This window comes from Poeciliopsis prolifica, unplaced genomic scaffold, assembly GCF_027474105.1.
Source record: "Poeciliopsis prolifica strain line A6 unplaced genomic scaffold, Auburn_PproV2 SCAFFOLD002, whole genome shotgun sequence".
Taxonomy (NCBI): Eukaryota; Metazoa; Chordata; class Actinopteri; order Cyprinodontiformes; family Poeciliidae; genus Poeciliopsis; species Poeciliopsis prolifica.
In genome coordinates, this window is record NW_026562377.1 from 23,597,678 (window position 1) to 23,614,788 (window position 17,111).

Sequence of the window (17,111 nt, forward strand, 5' to 3'; positions counted from 1 at the left end):
TTGGGGGCGATATTTGTTTCGTGATATTGTCGCCAGGACGGGTATATTTTTGGCCCCAATCACCTTCCATACGTGCGGGCTTACTGTACATTCCTGCGTGTCCCTGCCCTAGTGGAGGAGGCCTGAACCGCAGCTCGGAGCGCAGTTTCCTGTTGAGTTTCCCTGTTTGAGGGACAGGAACTCCCTGCTCTACTTCTCTCCGCCGCCCATGATAATAATACCAAGCGAGGAAAGACTTCGCCGGCCGACGACAGAAAACACTCCCACGGACCGAAAACCGTCACGCCCGGGGGGTCGCGAGACAGATTAAACCAACGGCTACATGGCGCAGTAGTGGAGAGTTTTCACGCGCAAGTTTCCCAACAACTCCGGGTGAGTGGAAATGATTGAAGTTGGTTTCAGTGTGTGTGGACTCCCAGATACCTCGCCCACGGCTTGTGTGTGTGTGTGTGTGTGTGTGGGGTGGAGGGTTGTTGCACGGCTCTGGCTGCATTCTTTAACCCAGCGCAACCAGTGGGACGCGCGCTGGTTTTAGACAGACTTCTGATAATTAGCTTGTGGAGGTGAACAGCTTGTTGCAGCGCAAAGCCATTTTCCTGGCTCACAGGCCCGAGCTGTGACTAATCTCAGGCTGAGCCACGGAACAGGGATAGAGCCATTACAGGTTGGAGGCAGGACTACACACACACACACACACACACCAAAGAATTCACAGGTTTTCACTCGATGTATCTGTTGTTTTCTACCACCTGTTGTTGCCTTCTGTAGTGAATTAAAGTTTCAAACTTATCTGGAGCCGAAACGTACAACTTCTTTTAAAAGAAAGGAATATAAACGAGCCAACAAAACCATCTGCGAATGTCGAAAGCTAAAAATATACTTTGTACTTTTGGGGTATTGTTGCCTTTTCCAAATCGTTTCCTCTTTTTAGCAACGTTTTTCCTGAAGTTTAGTGCGCGAGTCATCCGGGATTGCTGCGTTCAGGAACTAGACCTCACGACGCGTTCACTGCCCATTCTTCCACTGTAAACAGCACGTTCAAGGGAGTCACTGGAGAAATATTTCAAATGAACCCGAGCAATATTTGACACGAACGCCACATTTTTAAATTCATACGTCATACAATGTTCAATGAACAACCTTCTTGACTGGAATGTTACTGCTCAGGATGGGGGTCCAGTTTCCAATGTGGTCCAACTACCTCCTAAGCTTTTGCTAATGAACTGTCATTTGATTCAGGATAACAACTACAGCCTGCAGGACACCAAACCTTTGGGACTCAATTTGGACACTACAGGCGTTTGGTTCCAGAGCGTCTTGGGTCAACTGTTTTCTGCTTTGTGGTCCAGAAAAAAGTATTTTAACATGAAATAAATACAAGAACTTCCTCAGACAACCTTTCTTGTATTTGGGCAAGTTTAATAATTGGGTGTTTTTGAGAAAAGTCACTGGGTTTCACTATGAAACTTAAAGGAAAGCAAATCGACCGTAGAAAATACTTTTTGCTCCCAACTGTCTCTGTTTAAGAAAATATGTATAAATTTCCCATTGGAAAAAAAAAAGACAAAAAATGTCCATCTGCAAGCCTGGCATGACAACTGATTTTGCCGATAAATTATCCCAGAAATGATTGCGATAAACATTAATAATTTTATTTTCAGACTATTTTTAAGTGATATGTTGATAATGGTCCAATAAAGCAAATTCACGCTCTCAAATAGCAATAAATAATAATTTTGTTCAGATCATATGACTGGAAGATATTTCAAATAACCAAAAACACACAAATTGACCAAAACCAAAAGATATAAGTGAAATAAAAACCACACAGAACAGAAACGATAAATGAAGTAGATTACGTATAAAAGCTGTAAACAAAATTGCTCTTCAAAAATATTAATCATCAGAATGGAATTTTGCGGCCATCATTGTAATTTGTCATGTGATTAATTGGTTATTGCGACATCAGCTCCATTTGATTTATTTGATTTGCTTTTTGCCAAATTCCAATGATGTGTTATAAGCTTGTTGTTTCTGTTTGGAAGCTCGTGCATATTTGTTGTTGTTTTTTTGTTCATTTTGCCTCCGCTGCATTTCGTTGAGTTTGAGATGTTTTCAGTCGCCTTTGAAGTCACAAACGAAGGAAGGAAGCGACGCAGGAAGGCGATGAGGCATGAAGATGCGTTTCTAACCACATCTGTTGGTGTTTTTGGTGAGAGTGGTGCACATATTTTCTTTTTTTTTCTTCTTCTGTGGTTCTGTGTCTTTACTAAGGATACCATAAAGCCAACACACCTTTCAGTTTGCAGCACATTACACCCACTGAAACTAACCGGGATTAAATTAGCTGCTGCCGCCGCTCCAGATGAGTGGATAAACTTTTATTACTTTGCTTGTTTGCTATTTTTTACTCATCAGCCGCAAATGATTTTCAGCTCAATTTTCTTGAGTCGAGATTTGATTACCCATAAACATAAACTCAGTCCTGAATCCTTCAGAACTCAACCCCCCTGCAATTACAACATTATAACTTTTATAAAGTGTAGTTCTACATTTATCATGCCGTGCGCCTTGGATGAGTGTGATTTTTGCACTGATACGCAGAAGCTGTGGTTTATCATCCTGCAGGATGTTAAAGCTAAATGTTTTCACACCTCTGTCTTAAGATCGTTGTCTTGGTAGAGGTCGACGCACCAGCCGGCTGAAGTGTGTTAATCTGCCACACTTATCAGAGTGTGGCCGAACTGTCGTTCAAGGGGGTGTTAGATTCTTGCTTTTGCATCAGTTTCTCATGTAAACGATCGCTTCCTTCCTTAGACTGTTGATGACTTTATTCTGTTTGAACAGAGGGTTTAAAAGTGTCAGACATTCTGCATTTTGATTGTAAATCGTGGTTAGTAAATGCATTTTTATTTGTCAAGCAACCAGCAGCACATTTGCTTTTCTTTTGTTGTCAAGCTTTATGACATGATTTGTAGCAAGTTAGTTACATTAAATTTACATTAAACATTACATTTAATGTTATTTATATTTGGTAACTTATTTTTTTAGAATGTTTGTTATTATAAAATTATGCTTTTTACATATTTGTAGCAAGGTTGACATCGCTAAGACCCTCCTGGCTCTGATTGGTTGTTTTTGAGCATATTTCTGCTGCTGGCAGTAGGACCACAGGGAGGAGGCGGAGCAGCATGATTTATTTATTTATTTTTATTTACTCTCCCCACAGATTAGTTGTTTAAACAAATATATATATAGCAACTATCTATCCATCTATCCATTTTCCAACACACACACACACACACACACACACACACACACACACACACACACACACACACACACACACACACACACACACACCAAGGGAGAATTTAGAGAGACCAATTAACCTGACAGTCATAGACTGTGGGAGGAAGCTGGAGAACCCGGAGTGAACCCACAGGGAGAACACGCAAACTCCATACAGAAAGACCCCGAGCCGGGAATCGAACCCAAAACCATCTTGCTGCAAGGCAACAGTGCTACCAACAGTATAACAACTATATTTTTATGAAAATATTGTTTTTTTATTTTAAAAAACCCATGCATGCTGTAGTTTTAAAAGAAAGCTTAAAGAGATTTGAGAGTTTGTATGTGTGGTCAACTTCAGAAAGAAATTCAGAATCAGACAAAATCAAAATAGGCATGTCAGATCTCAGAAAAATTAGCATCGGCCCTTAAAAACCTGATCTGTGCATGATGTGTTTCCTGTTGTCTCATTTCAAACTAAAGTTCTACCTTAAGTTGACATGATGTTAAAGATGAATATCATGGATTTCGAAGCACAAAATTGTATATAAATTTCCACAAATTTAAAAGCAGTCAAAAGAGGAACCAAATTAGAAAATCTAATAGTGCAAATGTCTGGAAGTTTGAAATGGAAACTCTGTAGGAACCCTGAGCTTATTGCTGGTTTATTTCTGGTCCTCAGCAGCTGCTGCTGCAGCATGTGTGCTCCACCTGCCTCTGCATGCAAAACATTCAAACTTCATCCTCACTAATCTTTATTTGAATTTAGTTTTATTTTTCCTTCCTCATTTCCATTTTAATTTCTAGTTTTGTTGGTAAAACCAGAAAAAAATTCTGACACTTATACAAAGAGTCAAAAATTGCAAAAATGTTAACTTGACTATAAGCTTTTCTTACAGTTTTTTTTTATTTTAAACATCTTGGAGGAACTGAATCAGAATAAGATATCAAATACGGAAAAGGTTACTAGTTTTGGTCGTGTCACAAATGGGTTATTTAGATTCTGCTGATACTGACACGCATACTTGAGCCTGTCGCAATAAGCAATTAATCCATTAATCAATTAATAGCATGCTGAATTAACACAAACTTGATCATTTATTTCCATTCTGATGATTAATATTTTTTATGAGCAATTTTGTTTTCAGAGACTTTATTGCATTTTATATATGGTTTGGGTTGTGTGTGGTTTTTATTTCTGTTTTATTTGTTGTTCATGGTTCATTTCTATGTTGGACACTTGATCACTTCCAGTGCGAAGTGTTCTTTACCAAATTAAAGTCTAGGGGTAATTGAGAGGGCAAATTTGCATTGACATTCCGTTATCAATATATTACTTGACAATAGTCTCAAAACAACAACATTTTAGTTTATCTCAATAATTATTGGGACAATTTGTCATCCAGCAAAAATATTTGATCATGACAGATCGAAACTTTTTGAATTTTTTTTTTCGCTGGAAAGTTTATACATATTTTCTTAAACAGAGGCTGTTGGGTACAAAGAGTTTTCTGTTATTGACCTATGCATACTTAAAAAAAAAGTTTTTAGCGTTTGCTGTAAATTAGCAATCTCACCAAATAGTTATGATCTTGGAGTTAAAGTCTCATCTTTAACCCAGGTGAGGCTGTGAAGGAGTCCTTCTGAAACCACTTCTTTCATCTAAAAGTAGAAAGTGTGACACATTTTTATTGCATTCTTCTGCTTCAAGGAAAAGTAAGTGTGGAGCCTTCATTGCGTTATATGAAAAAAAAAACTGAAGAAGTTCCAGGAACAGAACCTCAAGAATAGATTGACGTTGCTCCGCTATCCGTACACCCAGCCAAGTTCGAAGGGCCAAACGATTGGTCCTGATTTAAATATCACGCAAACTGATGGGTTATGATTGCCTTTTGTTTGTGTGTCTGAACACCCGGCCTCCTTCTTTATTCTGGCTTAAGCGCCTTACTGTGTATTTACTCAGGGAGACGTGGTGTGCTGCTTCAGCAGACTGATTTAACCCCTCAAGAGAAACGACTTCCCGTATTTGTTCCTTGTCAAACAGCAACAGGAACTGGGTTAAAGTAAAAACCCACCAAGGTTCCTTGTTTTAGACAAATAAGAGCATGACGTCTTTGCACAGCTAAAGATCGCTTGTACTTTATGAAAGTGGTCTCTGTTCTTGATTTACCAAAGAATTTCTGTCTAGCCATCAGGAAGTTGTGAAAAGTTTGGATATTTCTCATGAAAGAAAAACTGGCCCTTGTCTTGAAGCCGGCTGTGCGTCACGTGTTCGCCATCTCTGAGGTTTATACTTCCCATTTGCAGTAGAGACTAATTTGCAGTTGGTGACGCTGCATGAAGTTAATTTTTACCAAAGTGAAAATGCTGAAACAAGTTAGTAATGCTCTTTTTTTTTATCCATCTTCATCATTCTTTGCTACCATGTTTCCTTTTGTCTTAACCACACCTATTATTAGGTTTGATCATTCTGAGCTCTCTGGGATAAACACCCTGATGATTTCATCAAAGACTCCTAACCAACCTCAGTCACCTCCAGTTCACTCTATGGGGTTAAAGTTCTAGAAATGAAAGGCAATATCAACCTGATGTTAGGAACTGACTGACATGGTTCATACATTTATTATTTGACCTAACAGCTTCATGAGGGTAGGTTTTTCAGAGCTTTAATTTTACAAATAAAGTAAAATCAAGCATTTTGTTTTGATGATATACTTTCTGAAACTGTCGGTTTGTTGCAGTTAATCTTCTGAACAAACGCAGACACTGCAGTCTCAGCAGAAAAAGGAAGTATTTAAAAATAGTTTACACATTGGGTAATGCATGAGGACTTTTTTTTTTTTTTAATTTTGTTAGGAGTGACTGCCATTAGTCGTATCATGCATGCCAAGTTTGGATGAGAGCAGTCATTCATGCAGATACAATGTTCTTACAATCCTAACTTAAAATCTTTTTTAAAAATCACCTTGCTGCTGCGGTTTAGGTTATCTGGGATTCCTCTGTATTTCACTGCAGCTTTTTTTTTTTATTATTCACACCATGAAAACACCATCTCTACTTTTGATGACCAAAAATATTTCCAAATAGCTGAATTCATCTTTGCTATGGTTAGCAAAAGTAACTTGCTAATTTTTCAGCCAGCTAAGCAGCAGTGCACAGCAACAGGTGGGGGAGGAAATGCAGTGGTAATGCAGTCAAATTTCTAGGCACTCTCGAACTTTGCCATCTGATTTAAAACACAATAAATGAGAAATGAAGGATTTTATTTCCTTCAATTATCATCAGTATCATCTTTGACGTGATGGAAAAAGATGCCCAGTAAACAAGGTCGCCAGGTTTGGCTAACTGTGTTGCCATTGACTACATAATTTTGCAATTCCACATTTCAAAAATAAATTTGCTTCACGGAAAATGGTAATTAAAAAAACAAACAAAACAAAACCAAACTCACTTTTTCCGATAAAACATTTTGACGCTAGCTTGAGATGGCCTGGAAAAATCGTAATGAAAACCTTTTTTCCATATCACAAGAGTCGTGTCACATGTCACTGCACGTTGCCACTGGCGGAAACCAGGAAGAAGATGGTTTCTTATTTATTGGAAACAGCATAATTACAAAATTGTTTTTTTTCTTCCACATTAGCAGCAGAATGATCACAAAGTTTTGCTCACATTTGTAGTGGGAACGAAGATGCTGCCAGTTTCCAGGCCGAAAACAACATGAAACCTGCCCATCTCCAAAAGAAAAATCCCAGCCCAAAACTCAGTCTCTATTGAAACTCTTGTTAATTAGCAGCAAGTATAGTCTTTATAGTTATTTTTAGTTTGTTTTTGCTTGTTCTTTTATTGCATTCTGACCAGAACCAAAACCAATTGCGAATCCAAGCGACTTGATTCTTGGAACACTGGTCTTCTTGTTTTTTGTGTCCTCTTAAATCATGAAGTTTATTTCTGGGATTTTTGTTTTATAGTACTATAGCGACACTTAATTTAACAGTTACTATTTATCGCTGCTTTTTGGATTTATTGTATTAAGAACAAAGTTTTGCTGCCTACTACTGATTCCATTTTGTCTGTCAGCTCTGAAATGTAGCTTGAATTAAGCGACGAAATGTGACAAACATTTACTAATAGCATGCGCCTCAAAAGAAGGAATATGATTTTCTATTTTTTCTGAATGAAGTCATTAATCGTTAATCTTTCAGATATTTACTACATTCATAACAAAATGCAACAAAGAACATGTTTGTTATATTTATAGACTACACAAAATGAAAGTTTTTTTTTTTAAAGAATGCCGTAAAATGTTTCATTATGAACCCTGCTGATCGCTGCAAAATTGACCAACTTTGCTCACCAAGGGTTAATTGCTAACTGTTTGACTCATTGCTGGCTGTCAAGTGAAGTGAGTCACTGATGTGGGTAAAACGGATCTTTTATCTAAAAATAGCCAAAGTTTCCCTCAACCAGCTGTGAGTCAGTAGGATATGGTGGGATCCTCCATCTTTTTAACACTAACCCTTACAGCTCAAAAACGTCATGCAGTCTTCTTGCAACCTGCCGTTGGTTCCCTTTCCTTCACTTCCCTCTGGAGACCTGGTGACCCGCTGACACCGATCCTCCTCCCACTGACCTGCGAGGGTTTTGTCGCTTCTTCTGTGGGACGCGGTTATGATTGCTGCGGGTTTGTGTTTGCAGATTGTGACGTCCGGCTGTCAGCAGCACTGTGGGAAAGCAAACTGAATCGTATCACATTACACCTACAGTCGTTGGCGCTGATTTAGTGGCTGCATCGCTGAGGAGAGTGAAACTTCACAACACAGAAAGCTGCCTTCTCTTTTACTGCTGATAGTTTTTTCAATGTCTTGGATTGTGAGTCTGATATTTTTATTTGTAGTAACTTCTTTTATCGTCTTGTACAGTATACTATTATTATTATTGCTACTACTGGAACCTACGGAGCCCCTGAAGGGACATTGAAGAACAAAAATGAACTTTCTAGTGTGCATCAGCTATTGTATTGTGTACACCAGATGGTATCGGCTGTCCACGAGATACTGATTGGTGTGCGATAAAGGTTTTCTTTTTTTCAACGTTGCTTAATTTTTGCTGTTGCCATCTTGTTTTTTACATATAGTCTCTAGGAACTATTTTTCTATGAAACGTTATACCCGATGACGCTGAAACACCTTAATTTCCCCTTTCCATATCATTTTAAAAGTCACATTTTTGACTGTTTTAACTCTATTGTATTCTAGATGCTTTGGAAACGGTTGAGTGATTAAAAATGATCTTCTCTCCGTTTTTGTGCTCACAAGCTTGTCTGTACATGACTTAAGCAGAAAAAAAAAGCACAGTCTGGTATGTTGTTGCCAAACTGCGGCCAGGTGACGAGACTGTGTCTAAAGTAAAATGCGGAAAGGTGCGCAGAGGAATGAATGAGAGGAAAATACCAAACCGGTGAGACGTTCTGTTCAGCGGTACAAGGATCAGGATTTAACCCCGACCTGGATTCTGAAGCTCCGTGGACAGGAAGTGTTGGGCATTTGGACAGCTGTTTGCACAAGAGGAGCCAAATATATAGCTTTTTATTTTATTTTTTTTTTTGCTTCCTGTGGTTGGGAAGTTCTTAACATTCAACCTCCTGCTCTACTGAGAAGGAGGTCACATACACCTTCAGTCAATATTCAATAAATTAGAATATTATTAACATTTTATAGATTCATAACACACTAATTCTATTCTCGAAAGCCTTCATTTATGTTAATCATGATGATTTTCCACTTACAGCTAATGAAAACTTGACGTTATTAAAGTTAAAATATTGATTCAGATCAATAAAAAACTGTTTTTAAAAACAGAAATGTTAGTTTAATGTAAAGTATGTTTTATATCTGCTTAAATGTTATTTTTCAGAGAATGTACTTTATTGTTCATTTTCTTTTGTTGGTCTGTTGCTTAAAATCATTTTTGCAAGGCTCTGTGGCAGCTGTTCAGGTGTCAAAGTTTATCATATGCTTTGAATGACTTGGCTCAAATAGCCTCATGTTTCACGTTCCTCTTCTGTTTTTTAGAAAGCTTCTCAGTAAAGTACATCAGAACTGTATCAGAATCTCCTCTGTGTCTTTGGACTGAACAGAAATTGAATCAACATTTGAGTTTGTTCATTCTGATTTCAAAGTTTTGCTTTCATTCAACAGCTACGGCAGCATGGTGATGTGTTTCTAGACTAAAGTTTTAAAACCTTTCTTTCCCGTTGCTTCACAGCAATATGGCGTCGACTGTGACTCTAGAAGATGCTCTGTCCAACGTGGACCTGCTGGAGGAGCTGCCGCTGCCGGACCAGCAGCCATGCATCGAGCCGCTCCCCGCCTCCGTCATGTACCAGGTCAGCGCTGGGATGGCTCGTTTCTGCCGCTGTGCTTGTTCTGTTTTTTATTTATACCACGTCCAAATCTAATCTTTTTTTTCTTGCTTTATTTTCCAAAAAAACAAAAAAGAAATTACAAATGACAGACAATATTTTCAAAAAAGTCGTTTTTATTTCAGTCATCACTTCTGTTAGTTGTATGACAGAGTGTCAGGACCAGGCTACAAGACTTTTTTTTGTTTAATTAAAGGAAAGTTGTCCCATTATTGACAGAAAAAAGATGCCGTTTTACCAGAATAATGTCTTGAAATTACGAGAAAAAAAGTTGTTTTAATGAGAAAAAAGCTTGGATAATTATTTTTTTTGTTTTAGTCTTCATACTATTAGTACTTAATTCTCCTAATATTAAAACTTTATTCTCAAGTTCTTTTGACTTTATTGCCAATTCACTTTATCCTCATATTACTGCAACTGCAGTTTTGTAACATTATGCAGGGTTTCCCCCAGCATAAGCCAGTATAAGCCTGGCGGGCCACCAGGCTTTACTTGTTTAAATAGAAGCAGGAAAACATGCCGCCATCTTGGCAAACAAGATGGCGGCAGTGGGTGTGCTGACATCACTTTGGAGAGCATTGGTGAAAAATTAATAAAATAAAATCTTCAAAAACCAAAAATTTGACTAATCGATAAAATTCATTTCTGCTGTTATACTTTTTTTGTGGCAAACTGATCGCTCTCTTTGCTAAAACGTTCATAATAATTCTCCATATTTGTTGCTCCATCTTCACTTTTGTTTCATTTTCCCAACAGCCCAACTTCAACACCAACTTCGAGGACAGAAACGCTTTTGTCACCGGCATCGCTAGATACATTGAGCAGGCCACAGTCCACTCCAACATGGTACGTCTCTGCTCTGTGTGTTCTCTCATCGGGGGAAACAAAAACGCACACAAACTCACCAGAACGGGGTCAGAGGCCTTTTGAAGGTGGGATGTGAGACGTTGCCGTCCCTGCAGCACATTTGGTGCTGTGGAGCAGGCGGCTCACGGGATCCAAACCCTGGAGCGAGAGGCCCAGGGACAAACGGAGGCTCTGAAGCCGCTCTTTTCGGGAAGAGTACGTCTTTGTCTCTAATTAGTGAGAGATAATTGCTCAGGGTGGGGATCAAATCGGACTTTGTTTGGAGGAAGGGCGGGTTCCCCCTCCTGCCCTCTGGGAATAAAGTCGTCGCAGAAGCAACCATGCATGCATCTTTGGGTCTTGTGAGGTTTTGTTTTAGTTGAGTCTGTGTGAAGTGACTGAATATTTTTGTTTGGGTCAGAATGACATGTTGGAGGAGGGGCAGGAGTACGCTGTCATGCTATACACCTGGAGGAGCTGCTCCCGCGCCATTCCGCAGGTAAACTGGACTTTTCTCACTAGGGGTACTCCGATTAACTTTTTTCACTTCCGATACCGATATCTGAGGTTATTATCCAATACACAAACCATAATTTTTTTCAATATTGGTACCGATATTGGTATCAGGTCGGTGTATCTGAAGTTCTAACTATGGTTCTTTTCTCAGGTGAAATGTAACGAGCAGCCAAACAGAGTGGAGATCTATGAGAAGACTGTGGAGGTCCTCGAGCCAGAAGTCACCAAGTTGATGAACTTCATGTACTTCCAGGTACCGTCCTAAACACTACTAAAATCTGAATAGGACGGTACAGATTTTTAGCTGATCATCTACTACGTTTGACTTATTTGAGCCTCTCTGTTTTCATCCAGCGTTCTGCCATCGACCGTTTCTGCGGGGAGGTTCGCCGTCTGTGCCACACCGAGCGTAGGAAGGACTTTGTCTCGGAGGCGTACCTGCTGACCCTGGGAAAGTTCATCAACATGTTCGCCGTGCTGGACGAGCTGAAGAACATGAAGTGCAGCGTCAAGAACGACCACTCTGCATACAAACGGTATTCAGAAGCTTGACGGGCTGCAGTGCAGCTGCTGTTCAATGCCAACACTAGATGGCAGGATGCTTGTTCAGAATGTCCAAATTTAAGCTGAGGGAAGGCGCTGGCTGGTACCGATCTGGAAGACGATAAAGGACAGTTTAATGTGATTTAAAAGAAAAACAATTAAATATTTAATACATTAACTTAACATTTTTATGTTTTTTTGGTGTACATGATGAACAAAACATACATTTTGAAGTATACAGTTATGTTTTATTCAGCTAGAACTTCCTTTAGTTTTCATTTGTTCCCATGCCGAGTTGATTACAAGCAGTTGTAGTTTTCTGTGCACACTGAAAAAGCAGGAAGTGAAGGAACGATTCCACTACTTTCTCATAAAGTCACATGGTCACAAGGTTCAGATTGTGACCCTTTCACATTGTTTAGAGGTTGTTAAAAACACTGAACTGGATTTCTTTATCTTTTCTTTTGCAGAAAATTAAAATTTTGATTTTAAATTCTGCTTAAAACCAAAAATGGTGTAAAAGGGATCTTTCTCTGTGTCTAGAGCTGCTCAGTTTCTCAGGAAGATGTCCGAACCCTCCTCCATTCAGGAGTCTCAGAATCTGTCCATGTTCCTGGCAAACCACAACAAAATCACTCAGGTTTGTCTTGTTGTTCTGCACCAAATATTTATTAATGTGGTCATTTAGGACACACAGTCATGATTTTTCTTGTCATTTTTTTGAAAAATAAATGCAAAAATAACATTTTAAGAAGCTTAAATTATGTTGCAGAGCAGAAAATTCAAATAAAGATACAAAAAAAAAATCACAAGATCACATTAATTGTAACAGAAACTTATTTTATTAGGCTTTAAAATACTACATGGAATGACCAACAGTCGAGTTGATATTCATTTTCATGTGATGCATATTTAAAAAATATTCATTGCTTGTGGTCTGTCTGCCCATCAGTCGCTGCAGCAGCAGCTGGAGGTGATCAACGGCTATGAAGAGCTGCTGGCCGACATCGTCAACCTGTGTGTGGATTACTATGAGAATAAGCTGTATCTTACACCCAGTGAGAAACACATGCTGCTCAAGGTAAATGGAACTGAAATTATACAAATTAGAGCTTAGGATGTTGTGGAAAACATTTGGATAGTATTGTGCATCTCGTTTGAATTTTATGATTTGCAATAAATAACCAGATAACAATTTTTTTATCTTCCTTCTTTGAGCTTAGAACAAATCTAGACCACAAATAGTGAGTAACCTCTCCAGCTACAGGGAAAAACAAAAATCTTTTCCTTTCAACATGAAGGTTTTATTCTTCTTCTCCAGGTGTCAAAAACATTTTGTGGCTTCTTATTTTACTTTCTAAAACATTTTAATGCTACACTAAATAAGTTTTACCTCATTTATTGCTGGCATAAGGAGCACAAATGCTCTGTACTTAAATGTTTAGCTGCCATTTATTGCAGATCTTTATGATATCCATTTTGCATCTGCTGATAATGCGACAACAATGCATTGGCAATATATTTACAATTTTTAATATATTTGCAGATTGGATCATTGTTGACATAGACATCCTCTTTGTAACTTTTTCCATCTGTGCAGGTTATGGGTTTTGGCTTATACCTTATGGATGGAAACAGCAGCAACATCTACAAGTTAGATGCCAAGAAGAGAATCAACCTCACCAAGATCGACAAGTTTTTCAAGGTAGAGAGACACACAAGCATTTTAATAAAATATTCTACACTTCATCTTACTTTAATTTGCACGCTGATACTGTTTGATTTTTATATCAAAGCATAAAATGTATGATTATACATAATGATGAATAATTATTGTATTATGGTCGGCCACACAGAGTTAGTTGGCATATATCTGGCTCAAAGCTCATTGTAGCAATGTCTGTTAATTTGGAAGCTAAAGTTTGAGAGGATCAGCGCATTTCTCCCAACATGACTCTGACATAACAAGATTCGTTTAATTTCCTTTCCTGCTGGCTATACTGATATATATGTGCAAAGGTCTTGAGCTAATCTTAAAGCAGTAGTTGATGGTCAGATAAAGTGTCGGACAATGCTAGCTAAAATGTTATTTGCACTAATCATAAACCTTAATTTCACTAATGCTGGAGCTCTATGGTATTTAACTGAAGCTAATGCTAAATGTTAACTTCCTTGAAAGGACACAACCCGACATTCTAATTCATGTGATATAATGCTACTAGGTATTGTATTTATGTTAATATCTGGTTCCCTGACTGTGATTTATTTTATTCCAGTATGTTTCTTGTTTGAAATAAAGATATTGGGATTAAAACAAGAGAGAACTTGAGGAAAGGAAATTGAATTGTTGTGCAAATGGTCTTCATCCACTTCAAAATAAGAGCATGAATGTAAATGCTTAGCCATTTTGAGACTTCTTAACAGCCAATAAGCAAAACTGCTACACAGATAACTTCATTCAACTTAACATTTACAAAACACCCATGCAAATTAGTTTAATTAGTATTTGTCTGGAAAATTAATTTCCAGACAAAAGATAAAGATATAAATAGTAGTATAGTAGTAGTAAATGGCCATAAAAGGGTAGGAATGCAGATTAGCTCATTAGCAGTTATTTACTTCAGACTAAATATTCATTTGTTATTACAGAATGTTTTCAGTCTGCTCTTTAACATCTGTTGAATGTTGCTGCTAATATGTTCTGAAGAAATTTGAGAGTAATAGAACTTAATCACTTACAGCACATCTTCAGTTGTAGGTTCTCACTTCACAAGGAAACATCATGCCGACAAAATAACAATTTTACAGTCCAATTTAAACCAAGTTTTAAGTTTCTGTTGAACTGTTGAAAATCCATCTTGGATTATAAATGCAGCATTTACAAGAAACATCTTTGTGTTTTGGGATTAACAGCAACTGCAGGTAGTGCCGCTGTTCGGCGACATGCAGATCGAATTGTCCCGGTACATCAAGACCAGCGCTCACTTTGAAGAGAACAAATCCAAGTGAGACTAAATCTCCATCAGAAACATGGAAACAACACAGCACAGACCCACAATTACAATTTGTTGCACATGTTTTAATTGTTTTGTTTGTTTTTCTCCACCCTCCAGATGGACCTGCACTTCTATATCCAGCAGCCCGCAGTACAACATATGTGAGCAGATGATTCAGATCAGGGAGGATCACATGCGCTTCATCTCCGAGCTCGCTCGCTATAGCAACAGCGAGGTTCGTATGGGAAACGCAGACCAGATGGTCATCCTCTCAAGTGATGAATCACAACTTTGTACTTAATAATGTGAGCCCAGTTAAAAAAAGAAGTGAACCCTACGTTCACAATCAGGCTGTTTACAGTGTCAATATGATGAAAAAGTTGATCGTTTTGCTTACTTGAGGCCCTGGGGCCAAATTCAGTGCAGAATGTGTTTTATCAGCATTTTCTGTGACGGCCAGCCCTTTAAGAATATTTATGATCTTGAAATGGTCCAAAATGGATTTGACTGCCCTGATATAGGTGGAAAATTTGAATCTAACTAGAAATGTATATTTTCTGAACGCTCATGAGTTGGAACTGAGGAAAGTCAGGATGTGGTGTGAGTTGATTTATTCATTTATTTTTTTTCCTCGTGTGATCGCAGGTTGTGACCGGATCAGGGCGTCAGGAGTCCCAGAAGACGGATGCGGAGTACAGGAAGCTGTTCGACCTGGCCCTGCAGGGCATGCAGCTGCTCTCCCAGTGGAGCGCTCACGTTATGGAAGTGGTACGAGAGAACAGGCTGCTTGCTCAAGACTTGATCAGTTGTTCACAACACAACTGATGCATTTTGCCCCTTCTGACCATTTATAGAAAGTCTCCATCTCTCCCACAGTACTCATGGAAACTAGTTCACCCGACGGACAAATACTCTAACAAGGAGTGTCCCGACAACGCCGAGGAGTACGAAAGGGCCACTCGCTACAACTACACCAGTGAGGAGAAGTTCGCCCTCGTAGAGGTCTGTCGCATCATCACTCTGAAAACACTACTTTAGACAACTGGCAGCCCAGTCGCTCATCACATGTTGCGCTGTTTGCAGGTGATGGCGATGATAAAGGGGCTGCAGGTGCTGATGGGACGCATGGAGAGCGTGTTTAACCACGCCATCCGTCACACCATCTACTCAGCTCTGCAGGACTTTGCTCAGATTACCCTGAGAGACCCGCTGAGGCAGGCCATCAAGAAGAAGAAGAACGTCATCCAGAGGTTGGACCCAAAGAGATGCCTGATTTCACTTTGTGCTTAAAGTCTGATGATTAGCGATGCAGAAAAAATTCTACAGAGAATCACAATTCCTAGTCCTGGGAATTCTAGATTGATTCAAAACGCTCAAAAGTGAACAGCGTTGAAGTTGTACGTTGTTGCAGCATATTGCATACTGGCCATCATATAAATGAATATATTTTTTTTTTTGAGAAAATGCCTGGTGGCTAAGCAAACCCAATCCTGTTAACATAAGTTACAATACTTTATGCACAAACCTATTTTTGTTTAAATATAAACAAATTGTATTTTTAACCCTGGAACATATTTTAAATATCCAAAATAAAAATGCTAAATGAACCATAAATAAAAACCTCATTCAACCAAAACCAAAAATAAATTGGATTATAAAGTCTCTGTAAGCAAAACTGGCCATCAAAAAAATATCAATCATCAGAAAGGAAATAATTGAACCCATTTAAATTCATCATTAACTGCTTGTTGCAGCAGGATTGTTGTTGTCAGTTTTTTTCTTATGCACAGACTAATTAAAGTTTCTGACCCGTTTGCTGCAGCGTCCTTCAGGCCATCCGGAAAACAGTGTGTGACTGGGAGACGGGCCGGGAGCCGCACAATGACCCCGCCCTGCGAGGAGAGAAGGACCCAAAGGGGGGCTTCGACATTAAAGTCCCCCGGCGAGCCGTGGGCCCCTCCAGCACTCAGGTCTGTCTCCATTTCAACCTTTCTAGTCGTGCGACTGGTAGAGTTTGATTAAAATAAACTTTAAGCAGATGAATCTGTGTCATTTATGCTAAATTTAAATGGTGGTATTTTATTGTTGGGCAGACATGATCCTTTATATCATCCCAGCTATAATCCTTTCCCACACCTTGAAGGTGTCACCAGATCAGGAAGCGCCAGTTCACATTAATCAGGCTTATGAAGCTCATGGAGCAGGTGTGGCAACCGATTAGAGCACAGGTTTGCACTGTTGTATCAAAACTGACTCTGGGCGGGAAAGATGAGCCAAACTCTTTTGGATATTAATAGCATGTTGTGTCCTGTAGTCCAGTGTTGTTTTTTTTTTTATGTGTTCAGTTGACTTCTATTGGAGCTTTTCTTTGTCCTGCACGAACCTTAGGACTTTAGAAATGGCTGTCGATTAAAATGTCATCTGTGTTCAGGAGTTTTGTTGCTGAGCAACATTTTGGGCAAATAGTTTTGTCCATTATATAGATTAAATCCTGC

The 17,111-nt window shown here is 38.9% G+C and overlaps 1 protein-coding gene across 2 annotated transcripts in view; it reads left to right on the forward strand.

Annotated features, from left to right (window-relative positions):
* Positions 1-133: 133 nt before the first annotated feature.
* Positions 134-17,111, forward strand: part of cyfip1 (cytoplasmic FMR1 interacting protein 1) — a 30,102-nt gene continuing 13,124 nt past the window's right edge. The window contains exons 1-15 of one of the 2 annotated variants that reach the window (XM_055020409.1): positions 134-372; positions 9,559-9,679; positions 10,472-10,561; positions 10,983-11,060; positions 11,229-11,330; positions 11,432-11,613; positions 12,164-12,260; positions 12,573-12,701; positions 13,221-13,325; positions 14,534-14,625; positions 14,734-14,851; positions 15,262-15,384; positions 15,493-15,618; positions 15,700-15,866; positions 16,439-16,586. In XM_055020409.1, coding sequence (XP_054876384.1) covers positions 9,563-9,679; positions 10,472-10,561; positions 10,983-11,060; positions 11,229-11,330; positions 11,432-11,613; positions 12,164-12,260; positions 12,573-12,701; positions 13,221-13,325; positions 14,534-14,625; positions 14,734-14,851; positions 15,262-15,384; positions 15,493-15,618; positions 15,700-15,866; positions 16,439-16,586 — 1,674 coding nt within the window. In that variant the 5' untranslated portion in view covers positions 134-372; positions 9,559-9,562. Of the gene's footprint in view, positions 373-476; positions 665-9,558; positions 9,680-10,471; positions 10,562-10,982; positions 11,061-11,228; positions 11,331-11,431; positions 11,614-12,163; positions 12,261-12,572; positions 12,702-13,220; positions 13,326-14,533; positions 14,626-14,733; positions 14,852-15,261; positions 15,385-15,492; positions 15,619-15,699; positions 15,867-16,438; positions 16,587-17,111 lie in introns of those variants that run through there. The other variant, XM_055020418.1, reaches the window with a different exon arrangement.